This window comes from Dermacentor silvarum, chromosome 6 (assembly GCF_013339745.2).
Source record: "Dermacentor silvarum isolate Dsil-2018 chromosome 6, BIME_Dsil_1.4, whole genome shotgun sequence".
Classification (NCBI taxonomy): Eukaryota; Metazoa; Arthropoda; class Arachnida; order Ixodida; family Ixodidae; genus Dermacentor; species Dermacentor silvarum.
In genome coordinates, this window is record NC_051159.1 from 83,325,092 (window position 1) to 83,348,433 (window position 23,342).

Consider the following 23,342-nt stretch of genomic DNA (forward strand, 5'->3'; position numbering starts at 1 on the left):
GCTGGAGACATTCGCTTGCTATCTTGTGCTAACCAACAAACGTGAAATTCTGCAGAAAAAAAGTAAGGCTTACATCTGTTCCGGTTGTATGCCTTCCACTGGCCGTCGAGGGGAAACTCAGCAAATGTCTTTACAAGAGATATGCAGAAATATAGAGAGACAACACGCAACAACAGATATGTCATACCCTCGTTGACACCCCAAGGCACGTTGGTTGGTTCCATGTGAAATGGCACAACCCACTACGTGGGATAAGCCCGGGATCGCGTGGTAGTAAATGACAAAAATAGGTGTAAATGTTGAAAAAGAAAGTTTATTGAAGGCGTGTTAATACTGCCTGAATAAATAAACACAAAGGAACTGGCGTTCGCAACACTGGTTTCATTGGTATAGTTTTTCTTCATTTAGACCAAGGAATGTGAATAATTTTTCTTGCGAGCAGCTTGCTTCCAGTATTTGTAAGTTGAAGACGCTTTAGGAAGGTTTTTGAAAGTATGTGGGAAAAAATCAGGCAAGTTTGCACTTGGTCGCGCAAAGCTTAGGCACAGCGAAGCTTACTGGCTGCTACTGCTAGGTATGAACTTGGTTGCTGCTGGGTCTTAACTTGGTTTAACTTAACTACGCATGTAGGAAGGTATTCTCGAGCGATCATTTTCCTAGGTACCTTCGCTTTCGCGACATTTCGCGTGACTAGCGCTGGACGCATGGGCACCTACGAGTGAAGCCCGTTTCACATGGTGCGATTTTGTTTGCGAATTCGCAGCTGCGGAAAATAGGCCGCCGGACCCTTCGTGCGTGCGTTTTTTCGATGTTCGGCGTGCTGAACTTTTCTGCGAAAAACGCAGATGTGGTGGTAGCTACTGTAGCGGTGGAAACAGACGACAATAGTAAGCGGCTCGCTCATACGTCATCACCAGTCTGAATGCTTAACGAGTATGCGAAAAACGCAGCTGCCGTATATCCATGTGAAACGGGATTGCAAATTTCGCATCGGAAATCACAGCTGCGAAAAACGCACTGCAAAAAGTTGTCGCAGTTTCACCTGAAAGGCGAAGCATCAATTGCGATAGCAAATTTGTAGAGATCTATACGGAGTAATGATATTAGCTTTATCAGCTGTATAAACTTGGACATGCAGCAGCACCGGCAACACGCAGAACTGTTGTCAACGCCGTCGGCGTTTTGCCCGCGTTCGCTCAAAATGCGTGCGGCGTTGGTGACTGTTGCCGGAGCCTCTGATATAAATAGGCACTTGGTGCCGCAGCTAAACGTCGCCTCCCTTCCCTCCCCCTCCCCCACGGCCTCTCGCGCGTCGGAAGAAGGCGCGTTTGCTCTACATATATGGTGATTGTAAAGGAGGAAAGAGACGCCTACTTCTGCAGCCTAAGCGAGCACGGCGATAGATAGATAAGTGGTTCTTGAGGGAAAGGGAAAGGTTGGCGCTATCTTCTGCAGCCCTTTCCCTCAAGAACCACTTATCATCATCAGCCCTTGAGGGAGCACGGCTCAGCGCCAAGCGAGCACGGCGCAGAACGCGCGTTTGTTCTCCGCCGTGCGTTCACTCCCCGTGAAAGCGCGCGCCCCTCGTGCCCTTTCACTCGCACATACAGCGTTCGGCGCGCGGCGACGATTTCATCTCCATTGACGTCATACGGAACCTCACGGCGACGGCGACGGCGACGGCGACGCCGACGGCAGAAATCTGCTTTTGAGTGTCCATATAATTGCTATCGCAATAAAACGCACCATGTGAAACGGGCTTGACAGCGCTCCTGGCATGTCCCAAACGCAGGCAGGCTAACCAAGTTTGGTACAGTGCCAAGAACGCTGTCGCTTGCCGACTGAACGCGTTGTGGGCTAGCCGCTCGATATCAATCGGCCAGCTTCGCTGTGTCTAGGGAGCCTACATGCACGGCCGCTGGTTAAAAAAAAAGGCAGCACCTTCTTTTTATCCAACGGCCGTGCATGTAGGCTCCCTTGCTGTGTCTTGAGCTTTGCGCGGCCTAGTGCAAGCTTTCGCCTTTTTTATTGCGATATTAATTATATGGACGACTTCAACCGGATTTCTGCCGTCGGCGACGACGAGCAAGCTGGCGTGCTTCTTCGGCTCTTTGTAGGAACTCTTCCAAGGGTTCGTTGGTCGGGCTATTTCAGCAACAGGTGGCATGGCGTCAAGTGTTGACGTGAAGCGGCCCCCGTATACAAGTTAGAACGGAGTAAACTGTGTGGTCTCCTGTACAACAGTGTTATAGGCGAATGTCACATATGGCAAAGTCTCGTTCCAAATCTTGTGCTCTACGTCAATATACATGGAAAGCATATCAGCCAGCGTTTTGTTGAGTCGTTCCGTTAATCCATTTGTTTGAGGATGATACGCAGTGCTCTTGCGGCGAGAGCTATGCGTCAGCTGGAGAACGTCCTGCATAAGTTCGGCTGTGAATGCAGCACCGCGATCGGTGATGAGAACAGAGGGTGCACCATGTCGTAGGACGATGTGGCGGACAAAGCACTTGGCCACTTCATCATAGTTGCCTTGCGGAATAGCTTCGGTTTCGGCGTACCGGGTTGAGTAGTCGGTAGCGACTATTATCCATCTGTTGCGCGAAGAGGTCACTGGGAATGGACCAAGTTAATTCATTCCTATTTGTTGGAACGGTGCTTGCGGAGGGTCCACAGGGTGGAGAAAGCCAGCCGGTCTAACGGGAGGTTTCTTGCGGCGCTGACAATCGCGGCAGGTCTTCACGTACCGTTGCACAGAAGAAAAAAGCCGGGGCCAGTAATACTTCTGTCGGATCCTTGCTAATGCCTAAGCGAATCCCAGGTGTCCCGCGCAAAGCTCATCATGGCAGGCTTGCAAAATGTCTTGGCGCAGCGCCGACGGCACGACAAGGAGATACGTATTTGGACCACTTCCGTAGTTTTTCTGGCAAATCACATTGTTGTAGAGAAAGTACGATGATAATCCGCGCACTAGCGAGCGAGGTGAAACAGTTTTAACTCCTTGAAGATGCTCGATCAGCAGCAGCAGCAGCAGCTCACGGTCAGCGCCCTGGCGCTCAGCCATCTTTACGGCGTCGACAGCGGCGACAAATGGCAAGTCATGGCCAGGGTCCGATAATGTCGTAGGGAGTGGTGCGTGTCACCGACAGTCAGCGTCGTTGTGCTTTCTTTCAGATCGGTAGACAATGGTAACATCCTACTCATGCAAGCACAGGCTCCAACGGGCTAGTCTGCCTGAAGGATCCTTGAGGCTGGAAAGCCAGCACAGGGCATGGTGATCGCTGACAGCCCTAAATGGTCTACCGTACAAGTAGGTTCACAATTTACTAATTGCCTAAACAACCGCTAAGCATTCTTTTTCAGTGGTTGAGTAGTTATTTTCAGCCTTGGTGAGACTGTGGCTTGCATAGGCAATGACGCGTTCCGCACCATCTTTCCACTGGACAAGAACTGCACCGAGGCCCGCATTGCTGGCGTCAGCATGAATTTCTGTGTCAGCGTCTTCGTCGAAATGAGCAAGTATTGGGGCAGCTTGAAAACGCTGGCGCAATTTATTGTACGACTGCTGTTGCTCTTCCGCCCAAATGAAAGGCACATCATCGCGTGTAAGCCGTGTCAGAGGCTCAGCAACTCTAGAGAATCCCTCGACGAAGCGCCTATAATATGCGCACAAACCAAGGAAGCGTTGGACTGCCTTCTTGTCTGTGGGTGGCGAAAACTCGGCGACGGCAGCTAACTTGTCAACGTCTGGTCGGACGCCTGTAGGACAAACGACATGGCCAAGAAATTTGAGCTCTTGGAACCCGAAGTAGCATTTTTCAGGCTTGATGGTGAGGTCGGCAGTGCGGATCGCAGCGAGGACGCTCTCGAGTCGTGCGAGATGTCCGTCAAACGTGCTAGAGAACACGACGGCGTCGTCCAAATATACGAGGCAGGTTTGCCATTTGAGTTCGGCAAGTACGGTATCCATCATTCGCTGAAAGGTGGCAGGTGCGGAACAGAGACCGAAGGGGAGAACATAGAACTCATAATGTCCATCAGGTGTCACAAACGCTGTTTTTTCACGATCCTGTTCATCAACTTCGATTTGCCGATACCCGGATTTAAGATGCAACGAAGAAAAAAACTTGGCATGTTTTAGATGATCCAATGCGTCGTCGATGCGTGGCAATGGATAAATATCTCGTTTGGTGACACGTTTCCACTGTTCTGTAATCTACAAAAAAGCGTAGTGTACGTGTTGTCCTTCTTTCTTATAACAGTACAGGGGAGGCCCACGGGCTTGTGAATGGCTGGATGACGTCGTCTTGGATCATCTCTTTCACCTGCTGCTTGATCGCTTCCTTTTCCACTGGAGGCACTCTGTAAGGATGCTGGCGAACAGGACGTGCTGACTCGTCCGCAGTAATGCGGTGCTTTGGGATGGACGTGCGCCGTATTTTGGACGACGTTGAAAAAGAGTCAGCATATTCAATTACGAGACTCAGTAGACAGTCTTTTTGAATGTCTGGCAGAGCAGCGTTAACATGAATCCGTTCTTTTAGGCTGGGTAACTCAGATGGCTGAGACGATGTGATTTCCAATGTGCCAATGTCAGTAACACGAATGATTTCATGAGTAAAGGCGATTGCCGTTGCTAAGTTTATCAGCAAAACGTCTGAACATTTGTTTCGCACCTGAAGAAGCCCTTTGGCTATGAAAATGTTGCGTTCAAGAAGGAGGGGAATGTTTGCCTCAGCAATTCCTTTGGCGTCGTCCTCCATGTCGCATTGGACAACAGTAAGCACGCTGCTCTTGGGTGGCAATGTGATGTGGTCATCGGTTATGCGAAGCGTGATGTCATGGTTGTTGTCTTACTGTTCCCTATTCCTTGCGTAGTAGCGAAGCTGACTCTAGACGCTTGCAGGTAGGTCGATGATGGCACCGTTCGCCTGTAGTAAATCCATGCCGAGTAGGTCTTTTGAACGTTCATGAAGAATGACGAAGTCTCCGACGTACGTGAAGCCCCGAATGTTGACTCGTGCCATGCACCGGCCCACTGGAGTTATGAGGTGCCCTCCTGCAGTACGAATATGAGTTCCAGCCCATTGCGTCGAAATTTTGTTCAGTATACGCACGAGATTCTGGCTCATAACAGACGTGTCCGCACCCGTGTCGATTAACGCCGTGACTTCGTAATCATCTATGGTAACTGGTACATCGCAAGATTCCGACACCGAACTACACTGCTTTTTATGTGTCTGAATTTTGTTATATCGCAGTTGTCGTAGTGGAGGATCTGCATTTGCAACGTCAGCCACCTCACCTCCGCAGGTCGCTAGACTATGTTTTCCCGGGTGCCAGGGCTGGGTGAGCGACGCTTGGTTGAAATCGGCGTGGAGAGGGGGCTCGAAGACCTCTTTCGGGCTGGTGACGGTGAGCAGGGCTCACGGAATCGTGGAGCAAACGAGGTCCTGGCATCCGCGATGCAGGCTTCGATCTCCAGGGGGCGTTCGCCATTGCACGGGCATGAAGCAGTGCAGGGTGATATGGGCTGGACAAGTTTTGAAGTGAGAGAAGCGCAGAGTAAAATTGATTATGAAAAACGATTCAAGAATATGGAAGAAAGTAAATGGGCTGGGAGAGTGTTCAGATATTTGTACAGGAAGAACATTGATTCACAGTAGAGGAAAAGAACTAGGAAGCTTACCAGCAAGTACGCGACCGGTACAGTAAATAACATAGCAACAAAGAATGTCAAGCGCAAAGTCAGAGAGGTTGAGACAATATCATGGGTGGCGGCAATGGAAAAGAAACCTTCCATGAGTGACTACTGGAGAGGAAAAAATGAAATGAGTAAAGAAACAATTTACGATAATTCAAAGTGAAGCTCTTTCTTTTCGAAGCGTGCTCAGGATGCCTTAGAACGCGCACTTATAAAGCGAGGTACAATAAAGAAGAAGAAGCATGTGCTTGCTGCGGTAAAGCTAGGAAAACGATGGAGCATGTTCTATTAGAATATGAAGATATCTGCCCAGCGGTCGATTTAGGCACCTCTGGCCTCCTTGAAGCCCTTGGGTTCATCGAAAGCAGGGGGAAAGTAAACACGTCCACGATAGAGAGCAGTAAGAGGCGATTGTAATATTGGTGGAAGAAAAGTAGGGAAACGACAAACAACGTCCAAAAGCAAAGTTCCTAATAGGGGTTCAGAAAGTTCGGGGATGGAAATTCATCGTGTTTCTTTTTAATTTTGTTATGACAGGTAGGGCATTAGGCAATATAACAACAAGTTTGGGGGTGCCAATAACCCATCGCCCCGTTCCACAGGGGACGCTCCTAGCATCCATCCTTCCATCCATCCATCCATCCACGGCGCATTAACTGAAAATCCACGGAGTCCAGTTCGGCAGTAAGGACATGCCCTGCAGAGGTGATCGCAATGCAATCACCTCAATGCAATGAAACACAAGAGCCTCCGGTCCGCAGTGCGCCAGACGTCGCTCTTGCGGGGTGGCCGTGCTTCAGCCACGAATGGCGTGCTGCGAGGCCTGAAGTCACCAGTCACTTGTTCAATGGCGCGCGCACCATAAAAGTCCGGGACGACGCTCATACCATGAAAAATCGGGACAAAGAACTTCGCGCAGCTTCCGCATACGACACGCGAGCCTGTGGCTGCGTGTCGCGAAATAAACAACAATATTATTTCGAAACACCTGAAGTAAATCAAGCAGCACCAAGGCCAAATTACGATGCATATACAGAACGCACCCAACTGCCTTAGGAGCTGACTGAAAAGATTCGAAATGTCTCGTGCACGTCGGATTAAATTTGAAAAATAAGAACAGTAACTGAATGCTTCTTTGTGCTGCGTGCGTGCGTGCTATAAAGCAATTATTAGGAAGAGCAGCGCAAGAATATCAACTGTGAGAACTGCTGCCACTTTTACTGCCATACTGCTGCTTAAAGGACTCTTTTGACAAAACACTAATGGGTGGCAAAATGCATAAACAAGAAGGAAAATCCGGATTTTCATTAGGACTGTCTTGTCTTAAATGCCGTTGTCACATGGCCTCTGAGCAACCTGTTGTTGCATACGAGCTTTAAACCTACGCGTAAAACTACACCAGCGCGCTCGGTTAAACAAAGTACTCATCTTAGCCTGCACGAACGATGGCTGCGGTGTTTCCATCCGCTGCTCCATAACAAGAGCCGTAGAAGACACGCAAGCTTTACGAGCTAGGTCTTATATTTCAAGCACGTTTTTGTAGTGCATTGTCTTAAGCTCGAATGAGTGACCTTGTTTCAACCGACCATGGTGTCGACATTGTTGGTAGACGGAATTATGTTTGGTATGCGAAAAATAATAGTGGCCTTTTTGTTCATTTCGGTTCCTTGAAAGAACAGGCGACCTCGTTAAACCGCTAAACGTGCGTGTCGACAGTGACTCACGTTAAGTCAACACTCTAGAGCTGTGCAATCATCTTAGCTTTTACGGCCTTCTTGATGGCTACATAGCCCGAGAGCTACTTGCGTTCTATTTTTGTATTATGTACGAAGTATTTTGGCGTTGCACTTGACAAAGGAATTACGCAAATCCGACGCACAATGGTGGAATGTACATTAAGGTAAACTTTCATGAAGCGGTTAATGAAATGCCATAAAACTGTTGATCTTGTGCACAATGTCTCGCAGCGTAGTGGTTACGTACCTGCCCAGCAAGAGGGCAAGAGGTCAAGACACGAAGGCCCCCACTATGCAACCCACGTGACCCCGATTACGCTGTCTTCGGGATGAACCCAGTTTTCGTTACACCAAATTACTACCGAGCAATCTCTAGGAGAAGTTGCTTTGCAGTTGCTTTGCCGGAAAGTTGGAATCAGCTAGCGCAAGACATGGGTAATTGGAGATCGCAGGGAGAGGCCTTCGTCCTGCAGTGGACATATATATAGCCTGATGATGATGATGAATCTCTAGGATCGGCGCAATTCACTCGGCGAAAAACATACCGAGCCGACAAGCCAAACCTCGTAGACGAAGGTGCTGAAATCTTCGCTGTGTGCTTGAAGGCGTATATCTGTTCCGGCGGGAATATTTATAAACCACTTGTTGTTGCACTGCAAAATTTCGTAGAGAATAAAGCTGGCCATTGGTACACCTTAGTTGTAGTACAGATGGTTGTACCCAATCACTACATTGCTGCTTTGCCGGCATAAAGACCTCAAGCCACTTTTTCCGAACTTGTTGCGACACATCAAGGCTGCCTTCCGTCGGGATTTACACCAGCAGCAGACCACTGCTAACCCTGTGGTGTCTACGACAGCCACAAGTACACCTCACGATTCCGGGAATTACGAAGAATATCCGTCATTCCACAGTGGCTCTACGACAGCTGATATTGTTATTACTGAACGATGCATATGAACAAAGAACGTAGATTTTACACCGATGGATCTGTCTCAGCCACCGAGCTCCACGGGCGCTTTTATCATCCTGGCCTTACAAGTTACAAGGAAGCTCAAAGTATCCCCCATAACGACCTCTACGGCAACAGAACTTGCCACCCTACGTGCTGCTGTTAATTACATCGTAGAAGCACCACCTCGAAAGTGGGTCATTTTTTGTGACTCCAAGGTAGCACTTCATAGTCTGCAGTCACCATTACGACGCAAGACCCATGAACAACTGGTGTTTGAGACCAGAGAGGTTCTCCACCAAGCCCTCACGAACGGACATGACATCATCTTTCAATAGCTGCCGGGGCACTGTGTCGTCGTCTGTAATGACCTTGCTGACGATGCCGCCTGGTCAGCCCATAGGGAAACCCTGACAGTTCCTATAGCCTTATCAAGCACAGACGCTGCGATGGGTCTTCGTTTACTCGCTTAAACCAAGACTGAAACTTCATGGAACACCCCGATTTTCTCGAATTGTCGTCTCCACTTGCTGGGTCCTACACTGAAGCTGCAGATTCCATCGAACTTCCCCCCTCGTGATGCAACCTTACTTTGCCGCATCTGGTTAGGGGTGGCTTTTACGAAAGCCTACTCATTACTTATGGGCATGTCCGACACACCAATCTGTGACTCGTGCAACTGTGATGAGACGATCGAGCACATGTTGTGTTTTTGTAATTTTTATGACATCGAACGCGACGTTCTTCGGAGTGTGTTAAACCGTTTAGAGAGCAGATCATTTTCAGAGTCAAAGGTTCTTGGAACATGGCCCCAGGCGTCACAGGCTTACAAAGAGACGCGGACATTGCTACAGTTCATGAAGTCGACTGGCCTCAGTGACCGATTGTAAAGTGTTGGACAACCGCACGCGTTCATACTGAGAGTACTTTCTTCCCTCTCTCTCTCCTTTCTTTTCATCCCTTTAAATTCCTCCCCCCGTGTAGGATAGCAAACCGGACGTGCATCTGGTTGAGCTCCCTGCCTTTCCTTTCTTCTTTTTCCTCCTCCTTCTCCTACATATAAGCCGATTCGTTAAGATTGCGGTCCATACAGCAGCAGTAGCTGCAGACAGGGTCAGTAGAGTCTAGGATAAAACACCGCAAACAATTAAGGGCTTGTAAGTAGTAAATATGTTACCGGATTCAACAAAATTCCCTTTTTGACGGGATTATTCACAAAGCAAGTTTCACTTTAAAATGATCTTCTGCGACAGATAGTTGGCTTAGATGGCTTATATCGCATTTTCATTGACCGTCAGCCTAGTTTAGCTGCTATTGGCCCTTACAGGCGTACAGAACATGCAAGAGAGCATATATATACTTTTTCTATCAATTGTTTATAAGCTACCAATGTGATTTCAAATGGATATCGACACAATGCATTTTTTTAACAGCGGAGCTGTTGTAGATCGAGGCTGCGCCGTTCGTCTGTCCACCGGTGTCACGCAGGGGGCAGGTTCCCAGGACCCACTGCTAGAGGCGCTGCGTTCAATCAGAGTGCGCGCCGGGGGAGGGGGAGGGAGAGGGGGAGGGCTGCCCTTTCTCGCCATGTATTCAGCTGACGTAACCGCCGGGAAACCGCTGCCAACGAGGATAGTCGGCGGGAAGCGCAAGCAAAAAGGCAACGGCGGGAGCCTAATCTGGAGCTAAGCAAGAAAGAAACGCAAGTCAATCGTACTTGGAGGAAAGCGAATCCCTGATTTATCCCAGCAAGAGGCAGAACAAAGACGCAAGCACCGAGAGATCCCTTTGACCGACGGTACAAGATATTTCCTCGACCGGGAGTTAGCAAGGAATGTTAAGCAGTAAAAAACAAAACATCACCCATAATCACACGAAAACCACTGGAAAACAAACATAATCACAGAAACTCACACACAATCACAGAAACCCACAGAGACCCACAGATAATAACAGAAACACAAGAGAACCACAGCTCCGCTCTTTCAGCAGATTTCACATTGGGTGGAACTGGGTTTATTTTTTTTTTTTGTACCGTTTGCAGACTTTCAAAATTACGCCTGGGCCATAACAGATACAGCTGTTAAGGCACTAGAGTCAAGTTTCGCCACATGTGGTGCTTGACGTACACTAAAGTCGGGCATAAAAGTGCTTTTGCATATCACTTTTATTGAGATGCCGTCGGAAATGCAACACACATCCTCCGTTTCAGTATGTTGCGATAATTTACCCAAGTCGAATTGCTGCCACCGCCAACCCAGTCATGACCACTTCCTTCTCCGTAGCACATCATATAGGCACTGCACTATTGCGGTGTGTGTTGAACTCAGTGGCTAAGGCGATATAGTGTTCATAGGCAAGTGATTGAACCTACGTGACGTTCCGGCCTTACGGGAATCACCGGTAGATTTCGTTTCATTAAACTTTGGTCGACTTAAATAATAATCAACCAATGGGAGAAATATTTCTTTTTCACGACCACTTCAATTCTTTGCCGTCACAGTTGGCCCATTACACGTAAACGTATTCAGTATTGCTACTTGCTAGAACTTGAGTTGCTCTTCCTTACATTAGCGCAGCACATTATAAATGACTTTCCAAGTTTTCGTTAAAAAAATGTGATCCAACTGCTTCTTCGTTAGCACTTACCAGTAAGCATGGTTAAATAGTGTTGTAAGCCTTGTGCAGTAGGCAGTACTTGGGCGAAACATTTGAGACCCCCATGAAGCTGAAGCAGTCTAACCAGGCTTACAAGCGTGCTGCAGTCACTAGAGAACAACTTTAGCTAAGTAGCAATAATCGCCCAGCAGGAAAGCCTTATTCTCCTTCGCGACAACTTTAATTCTATCCGTCCATACTTGGTCTACCATTCGTAAATGTACTAAGTCCTGTTACGTGCTACAATTCTAGTTGCGGCTACTTTGCATCAGTGCAGCACATCGTAACAGATTTGAAGATTTCGCAGGACTTTCAGCACGTCATTCAATTTTTCCTAAACAATAAGATGCAACTGACTTCTTAATTCACAGGTACCAGAAGGCATGGTTGAATAGACAGTCCTGTAAGCCATGTGTATACTTGTAGGTAAGCTTTGAGGCATGAAACTAAATCAGTCTAACAAGGCCTTTAGGCATGCTGCAATCGCTATTGAACAACTCTGGCCACATGAAGTAGTTTTGAATACAGAAGGCATGTATTTGAAAGACCTTTTTAATATGCTCATGTTATTAGGCAAAGTCATTGCGCTTGAGAAAACTTTTGTTGACGTAGCACTTAGCGTTCCTAGGCATAAATACATGTTCCCGAAGTTCACGTTAACAACATGACCAAGTAATTAGCCACACCAGAAACTTGAACTCCACTTGCGTGCCCATGAGTAATAACTTCTGTACACGAAGGAACACTTAAGTGCATCGTGCGCACAGCGGCGAACTAAGTAAATGCGCTCTCAGATTTTAAACGCTTAGGCTGGCGTTACACGTTTGAATAGTCCGTAAATGAATTGACTGTAAGATTCTGTTCAAGCTCAGTCGCGGTAACGTTCTGGCGGGTGTAAAATTGCACGGTAGTCTTCGGGTCCTTCAGTAGGAATCCATTGTCAGAGAAGTGGCCACTAACATTGTGGGCATTTAGCCACACAAACAAGGCAACATTGTCCGCTTGAAGTTGAACATCGAAGACCTTGAAGCCTGGCATTGATGAAGATGACGTAGGCCCGCTGACGTTGGTCACCTGAAAAATTGCGTAGGAACCACCAACGATGATTGTTAATGCAAGCGCATAGCTGAACGCTTCTAGAAAGCTATTTGCTCTATGAAAGAGCTTGATACGATTGAAGGCGTACATTTGTTGCAGAGAGGATATTTCGGTAGCGTTTGTTACTTTAATTGCGTAATGCCATAATGCCGTACAGGTGGCTACAAATATAAGCCGATTCCTGAAATGTGTGTTATCTCCAGCTGCGACTACTATCCACCTCTGTCACCTCTCTCTCTCTCTCTCTCCTGCAGCTGTAAGAGGGGGTATGATGGTGGGAGAAGAAGTCCTTCCCCTAGCACTCCACCACAGCATGTAGACCTTCAGGCGTTTGAAAGCTCCCGCAGGGCAGCATGTGCGTCTCAAAGAGCTACGATAGTTGTCGTTCAGCGTGAACGCGCCTCGCCACTCGGTTACGCGTAAGCATGTGCTCTGTCCACCGGCGATTTTGTATCGGCGATGAAAGACCGACCACCACCGACCCTCCACGAAAACGGGCGATAGAGCCAAAGAAAGGTTACTGGATTTGAAAATTCCAGTTTCAAGGTTTAATTGTCGAATCGGATGGCAGGCGTGCCTGTTGACATTATTTCGGCCACACACACTGCCAGCATATATTCGGTGAACACGTGACCACCGAAAAGACGCTATATATACGATATCGGAAAGCGAGCATGTGCAGAATTAGTAAACCTGTTAAATCTAACCCGTGCCGTAAACAAAGAAATTAAATAGAAAGTAATCACAGTGTAAATCGATTCTTGTTTTCCCGAATTTTTTTTTAGCAAGCAGCGCCTGTATTCACAAAAACTTTTACGGCAGAGTTGTTCGTAAGTGAAAATATCACCAAATTAACAAATATCAACAAAAAACCTGCATTTATGACCAATGAGCTTTCTGAGTACGCCCCAGTTTATTTACACCTAAGTGCATTTTATAGAGATGAACCACGTTAAAGAGATTACCATCAGCGATACAGATACATTTCAGTCAATATAAACCAATTAGAGTAATTTTAGCACGCCTAAACAGTTTGCATGAAGTTCGCAGGATGTAATCGCGGCACGTTAGCAACAGACATACCGGTCGAAATATTTTTGTTTACAGAAAAAGGAAGAGAGAGAGACACAAAAGGAGAGATAGAGAGACAGAGGACGGATAAAGGTTATTGTGCAGCTTGTCCAAGAGAACAAGAAGAGCAATGTATTGCAATGTATGCAACACTTGCAATTGAATGTGGCTGCACTCGGAAGGTATTGCAGCAGTGAATAAGGAAGTTTACTGTATTAAAATTATCAATATTGCTCGAACAAGGGTTCGATTACAGTTTATCACTTTAAGTCTCCATTTTGATTTGGACCGCTGTTTTGCGCATATCAAGGTGAAAAGCACAATCGGCTCATCGGGATGAGAAAATGACTTTCAGTGCTATACTGACACTTCCCTCATTGCGCCTTGCTTGGTTTCAATCTTCAGTTATTTTCATCATAAAACGACAGACGTACGTGTTAATGCCCTTTAATTATTGATAACACACAAGTTTATGAGACCCTACAATTAGGCAAATAAATACAAGGAAAAGTAGGAAATATATTTACGATGACGAACGAAAGTTGCCTGTCTTGCACACCCCTCGCCTGAAGCGTGGGAAGCGATGCTCATGAACCCGAACCTGGAGGTTCAACTTCGGGTCATCAAAAGAGCCGAGGCATCACCTGCTAGCCACCCCTCACTATGCCAAATTAACAAAATAAAGTTTTCCACCTCCTCCTGTCTTCCACACAAGGCGCTTCTGAAGACCCGGCTCTGGCGTAAGGCGTTGTTAGCACCAACAATGATTCAGGAAAAACAGCACGGGTGCTTTCGAATATAATTAATTTCATGTTGATTCAGCGTTCTCCAGACGGTTCGTGCAATAATATATAACACATCATAGTTGTACATTAACTGGTGATGACGTGGCCGCACATTAGCAAATCTGTGCTCACATACTGATAAAGCAGTACGAGAAAGGTATGAGTAAACACGAAGCTCATACGTTTATCGAAGATGGTTGCAGCCTAAGGTTCTTCGGTTCTTCCAGAAGCAGGAACGTGTCGGGTGCCAGCCTGGATCGGCTGAGAGGGTCGGTCAGCGAGAACCAAAGGAAGCAGCTGGTATGGTCGCAGACATCTTGCTTCCATAGATCTTGCATCTTCTTCGAGTACACATCAGTCGACGCGGCCCCAGCCTGAGGAAGAAAAAAGAACACTTGAAGGAGTACAGGGACACAACTTGTCACACATTTCCAGGGAACGGACCCTGTGTAAAGTTGGAGTTCGCTAAATGGTGCTGTAGTATCAACACAATAACTTCCCGTGTAGACTGATTTCCGCGCTGCAGCACGCAGTCACGCTTTCTTTAAACATTACACCCTCCTTGCCTACTGCCTTGCCGTTCTACAATTTGACCCCGCGTAGACTACAGTGATTGCTTCCAAACGTACATAAGCTTCATGGAAACAATTAGTGACTTTCTGCGGAGTCAATGCGGTTTTTCTGGGATGCAGAAGTACATGATTCGTTCTGACCGGTAAGGTATTGCGGGTGCTGCATGGGCATCAGATCTGATGTTTTCTTAATTGCAACTGATTTATCAGCATGACAGACACATAACATAACTTCACAGCAAAAAAGTGGAATTAACCTTTTTTGGCGCCTTATAGCATGCGCCGATACAAACGCAATTTCTGAATCATATTGAAATTGAAGTGAGTGAACGTTGCCTTCTATACTTGCTCCGATTGTTTTTGTCGTAGCGGTGGCCTCATTACGCTCTTCGGACAGAAAGCCATCCGAGGTCATGAGACAGTGAACGCCCTCTTCTGGCATTGAGCTCGTCTTTTCGCACTTCGGCGCCTGTGCTGTAATGTGAGACTCGGCATGTCGTCCTAAAGGTATCTCAGTCCTCATGCTTTTCGACAGTGAGGCTCTGGACTCCGACAGCGAGGTCGCCGTCATAGAAGGCAAAAGCTCGAATAACACCGCAGGTTGACTAAAGACTTGAGTGAGCCAGTCTCCGCCGCACTCTAAAGACTCTAAAGATTGTCCCAAGATAAAAAAGATCACAATACTACATTCCATAAGCATGAACAGTTTGACGCAGAAGGATGCAGCGTGAGTTCGCAAGAGGAAGAAGCGATCGTGTCGTAAGAAAACTCAATATCGAAACCGGACTTCCCTGGCTCCAATGCATCACGCCGGTACAGCAGGAGATTGCTAAAAAGACGTCAGGTGAATTTTAGGAGACGATGCACAAAGTCAACAGTTCAAGCCTGGACCCGAATGCATGGTCACGTTTACCATCGCTGGTTCCCGAATATCAAAGAGAACGAGAAGAGTACTTTGAGACGGCATCATCGGACTTGGCCATCAAGGCGATGCTGCACCAAATAACTGATGCCATCCAGCAGCTGTTGTCTCGCTTAAACACGCCTGTGACGAGAACAGCTGTGAAAATCATGCCTGCCATAGACGGTCTCCTGGCTACGCTCCAGTAGCCTTAACCCCTCTTCGCCAAGGTGGATATGTCACGCAGCGTCTACGAGCGTATTTCACAGAAACAGTGTCGTTCCCACAAATCCTCAGCGTGGAGTAGCAGGCTAGAGGCACGTCACTAAGGCCTACCTCTCTATCTTTTTCTCATTAAAGCTTCTCTCTCTCTCTGGCTCACCGAGAGAGAGAAACAATAAATTTTCACCGAAGCTGTCGATGATATCTCTTTCAGATACTTCTTTAGTAAGTTCGTCTTTTGCGCTTGAATGTGCGTTGAATTTTTCATACATAGGAACAAATATCAACAACGTGTGCAACGATAAGGCAACTTTCCTTCATTGTATTTTTCAGGTTCACCTTCTATGCCAACCACCAATCAACCACCGGCCAACCACTGGTCAACCACCGGCCAACCACCGGCCAACCACCGGCCAACCACCGGCCAACCAGCCCGAGTTTATCTCACCAGTGCTCTCCTTATGAAAAGCAAGACGCGAATGGTTGTATATCAAAAAACTAGCTGTGTCGGTAAGACTTGGTGCTAAGCACGCCTAGGGCTAGCGAGAATGTATGGTAGCACGCTAAGTCATTAAGTTAAGATTTCGGAGCGTCTACACACAGAAGAGAGAAAGAGAGAGTTATAAAACTCCTGTTACGTTGGTGCAGTTCGTGAGTGACAAAGCTTCTTCCTTTTGTCGCCAAGCATAAATGGATCGGCCAGTGACATGAGTATTCTTGTGTCTCTTACTTTGCAAAACTAAGAATCACACAACACAAAAACGTTCTTACTGCATCGTTGTTCAACACATCGTGACAAGGCATAGCCACATGCCCGGCTGTCCCAGGTTGCGTCTTCGAGTACCCCCGGCACACGTCCGTGCTAAGGAGTATTCGTTGTGTTAAAAACATCGCGCACAATAAAAAAATGCAGTGCAACTTGCCAGCGTCACGTTAATCGTAGTTGTAGCAACGGGCGTGAACGAGGTCCACTTGTACTGCGTAATTGAGAGCTCTGCCGCGTTGACGGGTGCCAGATTGTCGTTGATGGCGAACACCCTCAATTTACCAGTCACGTGGAAGATGTAGGGAACGACCATAACGGGACTGAAAAACTTCTTCGCAAAGTAGTGCACCATCTTCCACCGGCCACCGTATTCTGAAAGACAAAAAAAAAAGAGAGAAAGAAATGAAGAGGACCGGACGGGACAGATTAGAAATGCAAAAACTATAGAGCATATCCGCAATGAGTTTTGTATGCTGATTCAGCTGGAAACATTGTATTTGTTTGTTTTGTGTTCGAATACAGAATGAAGAAAGAAAATAAAAACGAACAGGGTGCTGCCCAAAAGTGGTGGCGAACATCTTACATATTATGAGCAAAGTTAGCATGCAGATGAGCAGATAAAAACATTTCTTAAGAAAAAATATGGTTTGAAAGTTGCTCCAGCAGTCTAAACTTTCAAAAAGGAGGTCGATAAATTAATTCAGATATTTGAAGTACGTTATCACACATGACTGCGTTGTTGAATAAGCGTCACTTCTACAGAGGGAAGGCGACGCTTGTTGTAACATGCACGTGAGTTTTATTACAAGTTGGGTGGTATTTACCATGTATCTCATGCGATAAAGCAATTCATATGTACAGTGGTCAGCCATTAGTGAGAGCGAACATAATATGAGCTAGTGGGGTTTGCTATGAAACACTAGTTTTGGGACTGAAATCCTTCCTTTCAGATTCGTCTGCCCATTTTATCGTTTGTATTACTTTCAAAGCGCAGAAATGTCGGCAACTGAAATGTGTCACTAAACCTATTACTGTGAAGAAGGTGGACCCTAATGTTCGCTCTTAAAGGTCATCAGACAAAAGGAATTATTTGTCTAGCCATTTAATATATGTGTATATTGGATTTCTTGGAAGCGATAACCTTTCAGAAGCCCCTCTAAAAGGTTTCGCAATAATGACATTTGTGACAGTCCCACCAGACTGCTTGGGAATGCACAAGCTTTAAACAAAATTTCGCAAATGTTTATCGTCAGGCAGTGTTATATAAGTGCTTGAGAGGGCACATTAATGGTCCAAGTTATTTGCAACTTTACCTTTACACTTAATGTAATCCTAAACGTTACGTTAATGTAATCCTAAACAATGTATCCTGATTGTCTTGACAGAAAATTTCAAGGAGGCACCGTCATTTTATTTTTGCCTGAAACAAGAGGCAAATGACATCCTCATTCAGAAGCTACAGCTAGACATTTTTCGTGAAACCTTGAGGCACAACTCACGAAACTATTTTCTTAATATTATTTTATAGGGCTTAACTACTGGGAGCCACACCTGGATTATAATAGGCCCGGTGTTGGAAGTCTTCAGATCATTTGCTATCGGCTTCAATTCCCATCAACGAGCGCTTATACCACAGAAATGCAGTCACAGCAGCCCGGAATTCAACACACCACCTCGCACCCAGAAGTAAAACATCGTAGCAACTAGAAATCGCAGCGAGCAACGCTTTTCTTGTGCAAGACCTGTTTGTGATCGGTCGGCTTTCTGCGCTTATATGCTACCGATAAGGGTTGAGCGGCATGTATTCTTGCGAACAGCTCATATGTGCAAACGTTTTTTTCTAGCTTTGTAATGCCAACCACAGTTCTACATCAATAAAAATTAAAACAACTTGTTCACCCCTATTTATCACCATGGAGAACTTATTTGAAAAAAAATGAATGGGTAAATTAAATACCACTAATTATATAGCAAATAAATAAATTAGTAATTGATTTCCGGAACAATACACAAGTGGAATCTCGCCCCACAACTGACAAATGGTACTATAGGCAATGCGTTGTTTTCGTTGCCTAAATTATTAGTCTTGTGTATCAAACTCCGCGTAGTATATATAGTACTCGGGCATTACAGGGTTAAATACGGGACTTCGGTCGTGTGCTAATTGTGGCGTTCATTGCTAGTCAGTCACTGAATATAGTGTGAATTATTTTGTGTTTGTGCTGTGCAGGACGAGCCACGTGACCCCGGATGGAACATATTGGTGGCACGAAGTTTTTTTTTTTTTCGTAATGAAAAAGCGTCTTCGCACAGGCTTTAATGTACGAGGGCCTCACCTATGGAAGCCCACGACGGTGCTTGCCATATGTCGTTCAGCTGCCAGTAGAGGAAGCCCATGTTGTGGCCTTGACCATTTGGACCTATGAAGCTCCTCCAGCGTCGAAGCGTCTCGGCAGCGGTCCGCATGCCCATCGCCTGGTTGATCTGCGCAGCCAGCCATTTCACTCAACTGTTGCTGTCACTTCAATTCTTAGTTAAACGTGAGAGCAACCACAGCTCATATTTTCTTCTCGAAGTGCCCACTTACACGTACGAAACAACAAACAAGAAACCAATGGCACTAAAGCTCCACCAGAGGCTCTTCAAAGAACGATGGGCTCATAACATCTGGCAGTCCAGCTCTTCGTCCGGCATATGACAGACAGGTGTTACCATACCATCAATCTTCGTCCCCCCCTTCCAAAGGCTGACTGACTTGAACCACCGTAGACTGCTGCAGAGGAAAGAAATGTATTTCCCTTCTGTGTGTGAATTCAGTGTGTTTAGAAATAACTGCGACTCAATTATTTATAGTTGACAATCTTGACTTGACCGACAATACACCATGACAATACATTTTTGAGAAATCGAGGGAGAAACAGATAACAGGATTTCACGAAAGATCATGTAGGTCACCATGTTGTATATTTTCCGGCAAACCGATACATCACTTCCGTCTGACATACTATACCAGACACCCACTCAACAACCTCGTTGCCTGCTTATTAACACCCCGACACCTAGCAAACTCGACAAGGGGCCAACCTGACAAATGTCTCTTTCTTTTAAAACACACGTCCTGGATACGTATTAGGCTCACAGTGCCCTCTTGTGCGATCCCTTACACCAGCGTTGATGTTTGGAAAAAATAAATACTTTTATCTTTACATCTTGTATTTTGTAGTTCGTACCTGACATTGCCACATCCTACATAAAAAACAAGTGTACCTGCTAATGCGAAATACTACACGGCTTATGCTTACAGTGCACGAGAACCCTAAGCGGGATGATCAATGACCGCTTTGCTACGGGTCATAGAAGAACGTTAGCTTTTAAGATTCTTTCCCAGGTACGCACGCATTTACGTGACGCCCTTTTGAAAGCAAGTCCATTGTTATAATGGCTTTTAAATTATTTTTATGCGCCCTTCCTTCTACACGTATATCATGCATGGTGCAAGGAGTTTCCAGGAAGACATAATCGAAACTGTGGCTTTGCTTTAACGTAACAGTATACCTGCACTAATTTTGAACACATTTACAACGGCTAAAATAAAAGTAACAAAAACGAATGGTTTAGGTACGCCTTAGGTGAAGTATTAAATTTTGTTAAACATCTGCATGGCTCTTTCAGTATTAGTGTTGAGCGTAGTAGTAATTGACTCACCTGGCTCAGATATGACATCATGTCATAAGCTTTGCTTGTGTCTTTTATCCTGCTTGTCAGAATGAGTCCATTCACCTTGAAGTGTGCCGTAATTCCGTATTTCACGTATATGTCTCCTGAAAGAAGCAAATGTTAGAACGTCGGATGATAAGCAAACGTATGAGACCTGTCGAAAGAAAATTCTATTGATTGATTACTTGATTAATTGCATAAATAAAATGATTCAGTGTTTGAATAATTGCTGCTACTTTTTGTTTACACAAAGTTTGCAAGCACTGGGTAGGCTCATACCCTTGGGTTATAGCTTGGATCCAAAGATATATGCGTAAATTATATTGACAATTTGGAGAGCAGTGCGCGTAAATTAGAAATATATACATCGTAAGAATCACAAAAAACAATAAATACACCTTGCGTCTATCAATCAGCAAAATGTTACACTGCTACACCGCTTTCCAGCTCTATAGGCGGCTACTTTCATTGAGTTTTCTGCTAAAACTACTAGAGATGGCTCTGTCGCTGTGATCGTTCAGCTACTATGCGAATGATGATTAGAACACGAATTTGTAGGGTCTTCATGATTGTGGCTTCAGACGTTCCTGTGGGCTGAAAAGCCATGCTCATTGCTCCAACAGACACTTGCGCCAAACTTCCCTCTAGTAATGTTAGTAGGGAACTCTAGGTTTAGTTTGAATCGTTTTATGTAACTCTTGAAATACAGCGTGGTACAATTGTTTTATTAGGCAACCACGGCGTTAGTATCTTAAGAAATTGAGCAATAAGAGAGTCGGGAGTGGGAAACGGTGGGCATGTTACAACAGATGACTATTACAACGACTCCGGCGTGTATGAACAATTTAAGAGGCCATAACAATCGTTGACTAAACGCACCTTATGAGGCAACAGAAATGACTAAAGCTATATAAAAGAAAAAAAAAACAAGTACAAACGAATCGCGAACGAGGACTAATGGAAAGCGCAAACGCCAAACGGGACGAAAAGAAAGACAGAGACACAGGACAGGTGCTATATCTCTGTCTTTACAGGACGCCCGAATTTCTTTGCAGTTGTCTCCACAGTTGCCTTTATAGGGCGCCCGTAACAAGGACACCTGAGTTTCCCTTGAAGCGTTATCAGAACTCACCTAAGCGCTGATGCTGCCTGTGCCTTAGGAGGCCGCTGAACGGGTACTTGATCATGGAGCTCGGTATTACGGGTAGCAGGGTGTCCCTCGAAGGGTACGACTGCAGACCATGTTCAGACACGAACCGCGAGATCGGGAACGTCGACGGCTCCCACGCATTGGACAGGTAGTTGTAGTAGTGCACTGGGAAGGGAAGAGATTGCAAAGACGCACGCCAAAGAGATGTTTGCACGCTACAATGAAGCACAGTAAGTAATTGCGCAAACGTCGCTACAGATGCACGTCAGTTTTACAATGATCTGAAATCGCTTCAATATATTGGAAGCGATCTTACGTGGTCGTGTGACGTTTGGTTGACAGGAGATTGAAGATACGGGCACGTAAGACGTTGCAGGGGGGAGGGGGCGAGATCTTGAACGCGACGAGGAAAAGATGTCGTGGTCGTTGCTCACTGTTTAGTAAAATAACCTTCTTGCACAGACGCCTCATGCTTTTGCATGTCGGGAATACAGGTGCAATGACGCGCCCAGAAAACGTTGTAAAACGGAGCGACACTGGTGAAACTAGCGTTTTCACGATATAACAATGGCTCTAAACTGTAGTCACTGACTCGATGACGGTGTAACGTGGTGTCAAGAAGCAGAAGTCTTGCATGCCCGGTGAGAAAATATGTGGTAGACACCGGTCGTTTCATTCCCTCCACGGGCACAAGGAACCACGCAATATGGTGGACAAACATCGCCGCATGCATTATCGAGCAATCCTGAATAATATAGGCTCTGCATTCGATTGTGGAATTACAAGGCCAAGTTCCAAATTCTGCCTTGGTGCGAAATCTAAGCACTGTGGAGTGGGTGTTTTAGCCAGGACGCCGGTTTACTATTGCTTCCCGGAGCGATGCAACACTTAGTACGCTTCTCTGCGAAATTGGGACGAGCCGCAATACGTTTTCACCGGAGGATTATGGAAGTATGTTTCATCTATGCTGTTACATTCGCGTAAAAGTTTGTTGCATTACATGCATTTTTGAAGGTACACAAGCAAAGTGTGCTCGTTGCAATTTTAAAGTGGGACGCCATGCTTTCATACGTTGACCCGCGTTTGTGTATTACAAAGCTTTTTTAAAATCGATTTCACGCTGACGACTAATTTTATTTCACTTAAATTTCACAAAAACATCGTATTGTATGGTCTATATTGTTTAGCATAACATTTGACACTGTTAACTCCTTGGTTTGTCGGAAAAAAGCATGCAATGACGTTCGACTGCGTCCCTCACAATAAAGGTTGTCCAAAGCTTGGCGGCCCTGATATTGCGGTCGCTTCAGGCGCCTACAGTACGGCAAAGTATGGTCTTCAGCATTGGTTACCATTACTCTGAGCGAGCCTCAGGTTGGGTGTTGCAATATGGACACCACGAGAGACGCAGACGAAGGCAAGATCGCACACCAGAAATGTTAGCGTTCTGCAAAATCTGACCAAAAGCAAAGATGCCGTAAGTGTGAAATCTTTTTAAGAACTTCTTAAGATAAAAATGCAAGTAACAGCAAAATGGAACAAAGCGACACTTTTACTTCCCACGCCACAACAAGGCTACAAAGTGCAAAAAGGACGCAAGCACAACAAATTATTATGTTTAGCTACGAAACTGAGGAAGTCGCCATAAACGTTACACCTCAAGATATTGGGAACTCCAAGAATGTTATATTTTTGAATTCCATTCGATACAATTAGAGCCGCCTTTATGGATAGCATGCAAACCCTACACAGGTGCTGGGTTTTGAAAATCAAAGCCGTCGCACTCACTATCGCCGTTGTATATGCTATTTGGGTCTGAAGATATCCAGGTCCTATTTGACGTCATTATCCCATTGCTTGGGCTTGACGAGAGGAAAGGGCGCGACGTATCTTCCCTCTGAATGACGGGCATCATGGTTTCGATGTAGAGCTTCCGATAGTCCTTCCGGTACTGGGGCATTCTCAGGAACATCTGTGGCCTGCAGAAATGTGCGAGCCTTAGTCAGCTGT

The 23,342-nt window shown here is 45.9% G+C and overlaps 1 protein-coding gene across 1 annotated transcript in view; it reads right to left on the reverse strand.

Moving 5' to 3' along the window:
* Positions 1 to 11,563: 11,563 nt before the first annotated feature.
* The window catches only part of LOC119456768 (beta-mannosidase-like), a 250,915-nt gene continuing 239,136 nt past the window's right edge, over positions 11,564 to 23,342 (reverse strand). Inside the window, exons 15-21 of the mRNA XM_037718591.2 lie at positions 23,121 to 23,311; positions 21,315 to 21,497; positions 20,171 to 20,286; positions 18,802 to 18,949; positions 16,623 to 16,837; positions 14,187 to 14,378; positions 11,564 to 12,124 (exon numbers count right to left, since the gene is read on the reverse strand). Coding sequence (XP_037574519.1) covers positions 11,867 to 12,124; positions 14,187 to 14,378; positions 16,623 to 16,837; positions 18,802 to 18,949; positions 20,171 to 20,286; positions 21,315 to 21,497; positions 23,121 to 23,311 — 1,303 coding nt within the window. The 3' untranslated portion in view covers positions 11,564 to 11,866. The remainder of the gene's footprint in view (positions 12,125 to 14,186; positions 14,379 to 16,622; positions 16,838 to 18,801; positions 18,950 to 20,170; positions 20,287 to 21,314; positions 21,498 to 23,120; positions 23,312 to 23,342) is intronic.